The 9820-nt window shown below is 45.1% G+C and overlaps 1 protein-coding gene across 1 annotated transcript; it reads left to right on the forward strand.

The window, feature by feature from the left end:
* The first annotated feature begins 960 nt into the window (after positions 1 to 960).
* LOC133130514 (B-cadherin-like) lies at positions 961 to 8656 on the forward strand. The gene is made up of 11 exons (XM_061245156.1): positions 961 to 1020; positions 1413 to 1553; positions 1647 to 1802; positions 2136 to 2280; positions 2485 to 2657; positions 2766 to 2894; positions 3069 to 3254; positions 3405 to 3646; positions 4048 to 4193; positions 4297 to 4521; positions 8490 to 8656. Exons 1-11 carry the CDS (start codon positions 961 to 963, stop codon positions 8654 to 8656), a joined length of 1770 nt encoding a protein of 589 aa, XP_061101140.1.
* The last annotated feature ends 1164 nt before the right edge of the window (positions 8657 to 9820 follow it).

Raw genomic sequence — 9820 nt, forward strand, 5'->3', positions numbered from 1 at the left:
GCTGTAATTCCGTTGTGTTGTGAAAAAAACTAAACCTATTACTTCACACCTCAGGGTTAGGCTACAGGTATACCAGCAGAGACTGTACCATGGCAACCGAGCAACACATCCATTAACACGGACACAACCCAACTTCTCAATAAAGGTATGAAAGCTGTAAATTAATTCCAAATGTCAGGACTGAGGGCGAGGGGCCATCCGATCACCCACCCCCCCCCCATCATAAATTAAACATACAAATTAGTCTCATAAAATAAAACAACTGCCTGGTGCTGTGTCTTGTAAAGCAACAGTTCTGTCAATAATGTCACAGCTACTGCCTGTCTCACTATTAAATGAAATTATTCATTCATTCATCCATCCATCCATTATCTTAACCCGCTTATCCTGAACAGGGTCACAGGGGGGCTGGAGCCTATCCCAGCATACATTGGGCGAAAGGCAGGAATACACCCTGGACAGGTCGCCAGTCCATCGCAGGGCACACACACCATTCACTCACACACTCATACCTACGGGCAATTTAGACTCTCCAATAAGCCTAACCTGCATGTCTTTGGACTGTGGGAGGAAACCGGAGTACCCGGAGGAAACCCACGCGAACACGGGGAGAACATGCTAATTCCGCACAGAGAGGCCCCGGCCGACGGGGATTCAAACCCAGGACCTCCTTGCTGTGAGGCGGCAGTGCTACCCACTGCACCATCCATGCCGCCTGAGTGAAATTAATTTTCACAAAATAGGCTTAACTCATGAGGCACAAATAGCCGCCAATAGCATCCATGTTTTTTGTCAAATCCAGCAGATGGCGTTGGCATGCAGATCCTACTAATAATCCTATATTGTGTCTTTCATTTCAAATCGAAGTACTAAACTAATGTTAAATACTACTCTTTTTTTCTTTTTATTAAAGAGACAAACGTAAAACTTCGACCCAAATTCTCAGATGGCTCAAAGAAGATGTCCACAGACACAGTGATTTGTGAACCTGGAGACAGTCAGCATGACCATCAACACAAGGTGGGCAGTATCACTCCTGTGCACACACACACACACACACACACACACACTCACACACACGCACATGCATACACAAACACACTCACAAATACACGCACACACACACTCATACACTCACACACACTCATACACTCACACACACTCACACACGCACATGCACCCGCTCACACACACACACATACACACACACACACATACACGTGCAGACACACACTCACACGCACACACACACACTCACACATACAAATATACACACACACATACACACGCACACACACATACGCACTCACACACACACACACACGCACAGGCATGTAGGCACACACGCACTCTTTTATGTGCTGTTATGATGAGCTGATATTGGTATTAATTTGATTGCAATACTTCCTCAGCCTCAGCACTCTGCAGCTCTTCCAGTGCTGATGTTTCCACGCTCTTCCAAAGGGCTGAAGAGGCAGAAAAGGGACTGGGTCAAGCCCCCCATCAACTTCCCAGAGAACGACAGAGGCCCCTTCCCCAAATATATGGTGCAGGTAGGTGCCCGGCGCTTTGGTTTGCCCATTTCAGTTTGGTTATAACTCAGTCAGGTTTTACTGACCTACGCCTGGTTGTTTTTGTGTTCACAGATCAGATCCAACAGGGATAAGGAAGTGCCGGTGCATTACAAAATCACTGGGCCTGGGGCAGATGAGCCCCCTGTTGAGCTGTTTAAAATTGACCGAGACTCTGGCTGGCTCAGTGTCACACAGCCTTTGGACCGAGAGAGGCAAGATAAATATAAAGTGAGTTGTTGGTTTTTTTTTTTCCCCCAGGAACATAAAAACATTTTTTGTGGTTGGTTGAGTCCCAGCTGCAACTTCAGGCCAGTGTAGTCCATCTATTCAGGAAGGCTGGGATCACATGCTTGTGTCAGTCAATCACTTCTTTGATCAGAGTTTTTAGCAGCTATTGGTCAATGATCAATGATAGAATCGAGGGTACATTTCTGCACTACACACGTGTCTGTAAAACTGTTGTATTGTCTTCAAATGTAATTTTATGTTTAGTTTTTTTGTTTAATACCCTCGATTTGTAATCTTTTTCTCTCTCCTTGGTACCCTCTTCCCCCTCTCTAGCTCTTTGCTTATGCAGTAGTGGGTGAAGCTACTGTGCCCGAGGAGTCAATGGAAATTATTATCTTTGTCATCGATCAGAACGACGAGATACCCAAATTCACTGAAGAAACCTTTCTTGGCGAGTTAGCTGAAGGATCCAAAGCAGGTAGGCTCATCTCAGGGCAAATGTCAGTATGGTACAACAGAAGCATAGTCTTTGACAGCAGTAGCAATATTCACTCGCTGGATTGACTGCCCAAGACCCATTATCACAAACGGCCATGGTGGTGTTGTTCTGTTGAATTAGATACATTTTTGTTTAATTGTTCATGCTGATATTAATTTGTGTTAACTAATTTTCCCTCTTAAGGTTTCGAATTTATGAAGGTGACCGCTGTTGATCTAGATGAACCTGGTTCAGCTAATTCTGACATTAGATACAAAATTGAGAGCCAAGACCCAGAGAGTCCAAAACCAAATATGTTCTTTATTAACCCTATAACTGGAGGGATCCAACTTAAAACAGAGGGGCTGGACAGAGAGGTATGCAATTCACTTATAACAGGATCTATATGAAAAAACGACAATGATTTTAAGAAAATGTAAAAAAGCGAATCCAGTGAGAGAACCATTTTGCTTTTCCTTTTGCAGAACTTTCCTAAATATACATTGGTAATTAGCGCTGCTGATATGGAGGGGAACGGCCTCTCAACCACCTGCAAAGCAAGCATCACAGTAACCGACAGCAACGACAACGCTCCTCAGTTTGACCCAAATTCAGTAAGTGAGCTTTAACTGGGACTTTTCAGTCATGTGAAGTGTGCTATTCAAGTCTTTCCTATCCACAGTGTGGTGGGTTGTGCAGTTTCTGTTAATGTTAAAGAAGCATCCTTTAAGTTGAATTGTGTCTTCTGCTTTGTGTAACACACATTCTGTAAACTTTCTCTTCCATAGTACACAGTGACTGTGCCTGAGAATGAGGTGGGTGCCCTAGTGGTGAACATGCCAGTGACTGATGGGGATGAACCTCACACACTAGCCTGGTCAACTAAATACAAGATTATTGAAGGAGACAATGGAGGGTTCTTCAATGTTACCACTGGACCCAGCAAGCTGGAGGGCATTATTACTACAGTCAAGGTGAATATCCATGCTCTGGAGACCAAACATCTCAAAGGATCTCTGATCCACAAGATAGTTCATCTGCTTCAGCACCAAGCTTTTGTCAGACTGTTGCAAATTTTTAATTATTTATACATTATTAATTGTATATTTTCTGTCCCCAATCAGGGCCTTGATTTTGAGAAGAACGCAAAGTACACCTTGTTGGTCACCGCGGAGAATGATGCCCCGTTTGTCACCAATCTGCCAACCTCCACTGCCACAGTTATTGTGAACGTGGAGGATGTGAATGATGCTCCAGTGTTTAATCCAGTCGAGAAGGTGGTCATTAAACCAGAGAACCTGGAAGTTGGTGCTGACATAATTGCATATACAGCAACTGACCCTGACATGGCAAAAAATCAGAAAGTATATAAATATTTCTGGGAATGCAACATTTAGCACAGCAGCGTTCACACGGAATAACCTGAATCAGGTTCACTAGTATTTCTGTACCTTCCTTAGCCCGCATTGCTCGCTTAGGCTAATCAACTGTAAGTCACTTTGGATAAAAGCTTCAGCTAAATAACTGTAATGTACACACGTGCCTGCCAGCCAGCTGATTCTTTTCTCACAGCAACCACAAGCTGTGTGCGCTTACCACTAAAGTGTACCTAATGCTTAGTTTACCTAAAAGCTGTATAGGGTCTTGCACGGAGAGTTATTGCACTTTGTGTAAATCCACTGTAGCCAGTGGTGTATTAAATGAAAGTCTACAAACTAGTGGTTGAGAAAGAACAGAAACAAGCAATTGAGTAGTTTTTTTCCCCTGTAGGTATAAATTGGGCGATGATCCAGCTGGATGGCTGAACGTCAATAGAGAGACTGGACTTATCAAAGCGAGGAGCCCCATGGATAGAGAATCTCCCTTTGTCAAAGGGGGCAGATACCGGGCCCTCATCCTGGCCATTGATGACGGTATATATATATTCATAAATATAATTTTTTTTTTCTTTAACCATTAATTCTTCCTTGTATCCATTCAGTACCGTGAACTAAGACCTGCCTCTTTTTTTCATAGATGATGTCCCTGCAACGGGAACCGGGACTCGGCTGATTGAGCTGGAAGATGTAAATGACAACGCTCCCACAATCGAGGAGAGGGCGATCACGATCTGTAACCGAGAATCTCAAACCGTGACGCTGTCCGTCATCGACCGAGACGGGCCTGGATTCACCTCCCCTTTCCGGGTGGAACTACAGGGAACGAGCGCGAACAACTGGACCGCTCGCATGAATGACGCAAGTAAGCAAGCCTGTTTACCAGTTTTAGCTTTAGCGCCATCTGTCAGGTTCTGTGTTTTCTGTTATCTGTTCTGTATAAGTTCTTAGCGTTTTTGTTTATTGTTAACCTTCTGTTTTGATTCGACCCGCTGTCTTTGGACTCCCTTTGGTTTATCGGTTAGTGCTTTTGGTTTCTGATTTTGTTTCTTTGCCTGTTTGGACTACCTGTTTTTTTTCTGCCTGTGACCACGACCATTCTTGGGATTACCTGTGTTGTTTTACCGAACGTTTGCCTGGATACCAAACTTTTGCCTGGACTATCGATTACAAACTGCCTGTCATGTACCATTCCTGTTTGCTGGTTCTCGACCCCTGCCTGTATGATCTACGATAAACTTAAAGACTTTAAATTGAGCTTTTGTGGTCTCACTATTGGGTTCGTTGATCTGGCCAAACATGAACCCAGCAAGCCCAACCCCGACCCAGGAGACGCTGAGACGGCAGGGACAACGACTTGGAGTGCGTGACACCGAGCTTCATTCCCTGAACCAGGACTTGGCCCACCTTCAGCACCAGATGGCCACATTGGCTAACTCTCTGGCCGGTGCTCAAGTTCCTCAACCTCTGTCAGTTCCCATCCAGAGCCCTGTCTGCCCCCGCCTGAACACTATGATGGAGATCCTCGATCCTGCAGCTCGTTCCTGTCCCAGTATTCACTGATTTTAAAAGTACAGCCGACCGAACGTTCCCGAGTGCCATACTTCGCCCTCTTCAAATCAGCCATGAAGAGGGTCTTCGACCGGGCTGTTTCGGGACCTGCTGCCACACGTCGACTCTTTTGCATCTGCCAGGGTAACCGCTCCGTATGGTAAATGGTAAATGGTTGGCTTTTATATAGCGCCTTTATCCAAAGTGCTTCTCATTCACCCATTCATACACACACTCACACACCGACGGCGATTGGCTGCCATGCAAGGCACCGAGCCATGTCGCCCGTATCTGACTATTCCATTGAGTTCCAGACCCTGGCAGCCTGAGCCGGTTGGGGACACACTGAAAATCTTGGAGCATTCTACAACAGACCATCACAACAGATTGACCGCCTGTGAGTGCCTCTGCCTGTACTGCCTGGTCATTGTCTGAACATGTGTCTGTTAAAAGACAACGCCCATCGGTGAACAAGGGGGTCCTGATGGGTGCCACCATGGATCCATCCCCCTCAGCCTCCTGTTCCACCCTGCTCGCCATCACCTCCTGGAAGAGGGGTGATGACTTTAAGCCCAACTCTGGTCCGTTGACTTGGAATATCCACCACCACACTCACCCAAGCTCTCCGCACCAACGCGCCCCCTGGTGCGACCCCTGGCCGAAGCCAGCACTGTAACCACTCCTGCCAGACTTCTGATCTCCGGGAGTCACCAGGAGGAGATCTCTTTCTACGTAATGAAATCACCCCTCATTCCTGTGATTTTGGGCAAACCCTGGCTTCTCCAGCACAACCTCCAAGTGGACTGGGTCCAGGGAACCATAACCGGCTGGAGCCCCAACTGTCACCAGTCCTGCTATTCCTGAGACCCCTCCTGACCTGTCCCCCATCCCGCTCGTCTACCACAAAGTCCGTCAGGTGTTCTGCAAGTCCTGGGCCTGCTCCCTACCTCCTCTCCACTCGTGAGATTGTACTGTAAGGGAAACACCAGCAGTTCATGACTGAAAGATTGTGAGAGCTGTGTTTGAAGAAGACGTTGAGAGCAGCAATATAGAGGCTATACCACAAGATGCAAACCACTCATCAGTAGTAAGAATTTGGAAAGAAGTACAGAGATGAGCCACAAAAATGTTCAGGAACAAAGTTTTATGGACTGATGAGACCATGATTAACCTACCAAAGTAATGGAAAGGCCAAAGTGTGGAGAAAGGGATCTGCTCATGATCTAAAACATACAAGCTCATCTGTGAAGCACAGTGGAGGAAGTGTCATGACTTGGGCTTGCATGGGTGCTTCAGGAGTGGGCTCTTCATTGATGATCACTAGACTTTAACCCAATTGAGCATGTATTTCACCTCCTGAAGAGGAGATTGAAGGAAGAAACAACTGAAAGAAGATGCAGTCGAAGCCTGGAAAGGCATCACAAAAGAAGAAAGCAACAGTTTGGTGATGTCGATTGGTCTCAGGCTTAGTGCAGTTATTGCAAGCAATAAAGTCTTATTTACTTTCATTTACTAAAATACTCTCTGGTCTAATACTTCTGATACCAAAGTTGCTATGTTCTAAGTACTTTAACACGTCTCGGTGTAAATTCCAGGAAACAAAAAGTTGAATGTGATTTCAGCTTTTATCTCAACCCCAGATTACATTACATTACATTACATTATTGGCATTTGGCAGACGCTCTTATCCAGAGCGACGTACAACAAAGTGCATACCCATAACCAGGGATAAGTTCGCTGAAAGACCCTAGAGGTAAGTACAATTTCAACTGCTACCTGTACAACAAAGATAAGGACAAGGGCAATTTTTTTTTTTATTTTATTTTATTTTTTTTTTTTTTTTTTGAACAAACAAACAAAGAGCAAAAGTCACCAAAGTTAACTATCCAAACACTGCTTACCTAGCCAACTAAAATACTGATACACAAGTCACAGAGACAACAATTAAGGTTCACAGGGAGGTAGGGAGGGATGGGGAGAGGTGCTGTTTGAAGAGGTGTGTCTTCAGCTTGCGCTTGAAGGTGGGGAGGGATTCTATAGTTCTGACCTCAACGGGGAGTTCGTTCCACCACCGTGGAGCCAGAACAGACAGTAGTCGTGAGCGTGAGGTGGAGGTTCTGAGAGGGGGAGGTGCCAAGCGGCCTGTGGAGGCTGAACGAAGAGGTCTGGCAGGGGTGTAGGGTCTGATGATTTTTTGCAGATAAGCTGGGGAAGACCCTTTAACTGCTTGGAAGGCTAGCACCAATGTTTTGAATTTGATGCGAGCCATGACAGGCAGCCAGTGGAGGGAAGTAAGCAGGGGGGTGACGTGTGAGTATTTGGGAAGGTTGAAGACCAGACGAGCTGCTGCATTCTGGATGAGTTGGAGGGGTCTGATGGCAGACGCTGGGAGGCCAGCCAAGAGGGAATTGCAGTAGTCCAGGCGGGACAGAACCATCGCTTGGACCAGGAGCTGGGTCGAGTAGGGGGTGAGAAAGGGGCGGATTCTCCGTATGTTGTATAGGAAGAACCTGCAAGACCGGGTCACCGCCGCAATGTTCTCGGAAAGGGACAGTCTGCTGTCCATCACCACGCCGAGGTTCCTTGCACTGGGTGACGGCGTGAGTGTGGTATCCCCGAGGGAAATGGAGAGATCCAGATGGGGAGAGGTATTAGCAGGGATGAATATCATTTCAGTTTTACCTGGGTTGAGCTTTAGATGGTGGTTGTCCATCCAGCTCTGGATGTCCCTCAGGCAAGCAGAGATACGGGCTGAAACCTGCGTATCAGACGGCGGGAACGAGACGAAGAGTTGGGTATCGTCCGCATAGCAGTGGTAGGATAGCCCATGTGCAGTGATCACAGGGCCAAGGGAGCGAGTGTAGAGAGAAAAAAGAAGCGGGCCAAGGACTGAGCCCTGGGGAACTCCTGTGGCGAGGGGCCGAGGTGTCGATACCGAACCAGCCCAGGCAACCTGGAAGGAGCGACCAGAGAGGTAGGACTCAATCCAGTCCAGGGCTGTGCCACAGATGCCCGTTGCTGACAGGGCAGACAGGAGGATGGAGTGATCCACAGTGTCGAAGGCAGCAGAGAGATCTAGAAGAATGAGACGGCAGGGACAACGACTTGGAGTGCGTGACACCGAGCTTCATTCCCTGAACCAGGACTTGGCCCACCTTCAGCACCAGATGGCCACATTGGCTAACTCTCTGGCCGGCGCTCAAGTTCCTCAACCTGTATTCAGTGTATTGTAAACTTCTGTTCCCATAACAGAAACTTGACTGTTTCATTTATTTGTTCCAGAGACGGGCATAATACTTGGACTGAGAACCTATTTGGAAGAGAATGACTACACTGTTATCCTCCGCGTATATGACAGCCAGGGACTGTTCCAGGACAACACCATTACTGCCACTGCAACTTGGGAAGCCTGCATAACTAGGGGTTCTTTTTGCATCAGACCGACTTAGAATTACCGTCTGAGTTCAGTTTAAATTGACATGAATTGGCATCTGTGTTCATGATCAATTTAATATCAGTGATTATCAGACGTTCTTGATCAAGATATAATCTCATGTATTTTTGCATTGATATTCTTGCTGTATTGTATTATGTGCTTTGGGCTAAGAATTTTATTATAAGAATTTCTATGCTATTTTTGACAACAACAAAAAAATCTGCTTGAGCAGATTCTTTTATTTCTTTTTTTGAGCAAATGATTGCAAATTCATTGTAATTTTTCTAAAATTAATATACTTTTCTAAATATTTTTACCATTTACACTTCTTTTTTTTAACACAATTTACTTTTGCTCACATTTTAATTGGAGCTACAATTGTTTGGAAAAATATGAAATCAACAAAAGACAGATATGGGAAAATGTAGTATAGTAGGATGTGATAGATATACTTTACATAACCCTTGAGTTAAAACTAAATACACATTAAAGTGTCAGACTAGTCAATGCTGACAGGAAGGTGACAGTAATGCTAATAGCAACGCATTACAACAGTAGTATGCAGAAGAGCGTCTCTGAACACACAACACATCAAACCTCTGTGTGGATAGGCTACAGCAGCAGAAGACCAATAAGTCAAAAATACAAGTCTAATAAATACCTAATAAAATGCTCCCTGAGTGTAAATTGTAATTGTTAGATGTTATTTTTCCTAAGCTATTTTTGAATGTATTAGAATAGAAAAATGTTGAACAAGAGTGCACATCCTCCAGTGTGGAGCTGTCATATAAAAACACATCTTTGGAGAAAAGCAATACTGATGTCAGTGAGAGAATCAAGAGAGAGGGCTGAAAATGTCTTCGTTCCTCAGGTTTGCCTGTGTGGTTTCTTTTGCTGTCTCGCAGAATCGATAGAAGTACACAGTACTGCTATGGATGTGAAAATCTAATAAATACCTAATAAAGTGCTCACTGAGTGTAAGTATGGTGTGACCTGCTCCATCATTTTGGGTTCTATTCGATTGTGAAGAGGAGGATCTCGGCTTTCTTGTAATATTTCTAATAATAACATAATTTCTAAAAAATAACTTTTTACTGTACATTTTCAGCAAGATCAGCTCATTTCAAACTGTGTTTTTGAGAATAATTGTCTCCAAAGTCTGTGTCTGTCCATGTTT

The sequence above is a fragment of the Conger conger genome, chromosome 6, assembly GCF_963514075.1.
Source record: "Conger conger chromosome 6, fConCon1.1, whole genome shotgun sequence".
Taxonomy (NCBI): domain Eukaryota; kingdom Metazoa; phylum Chordata; class Actinopteri; order Anguilliformes; family Congridae; genus Conger; species Conger conger.

What these genes read in the sequence shown, in the direction of transcription:
- LOC133130514 (XM_061245156.1), top strand. Translation starts at nt 961, where the DNA reads ATGTCCACAGACACAGTGATTTGTGAACCTGGAGACAGTCAGCATGAC. An exon ending in AGAGGCAAGATAAATATAAA is followed by an intron (nt 1,803 to 2,135) that starts GTGAGTTGTTGG and finishes CCCCCTCTCTAG; the next exon opens with CTCTTTGCTTATGCAGTAGT. An exon ending in CAGAGGGGCTGGACAGAGAG is followed by an intron (nt 2,658 to 2,765) that starts GTATGCAATTCA and finishes TTCCTTTTGCAG; the next exon opens with AACTTTCCTAAATATACATT.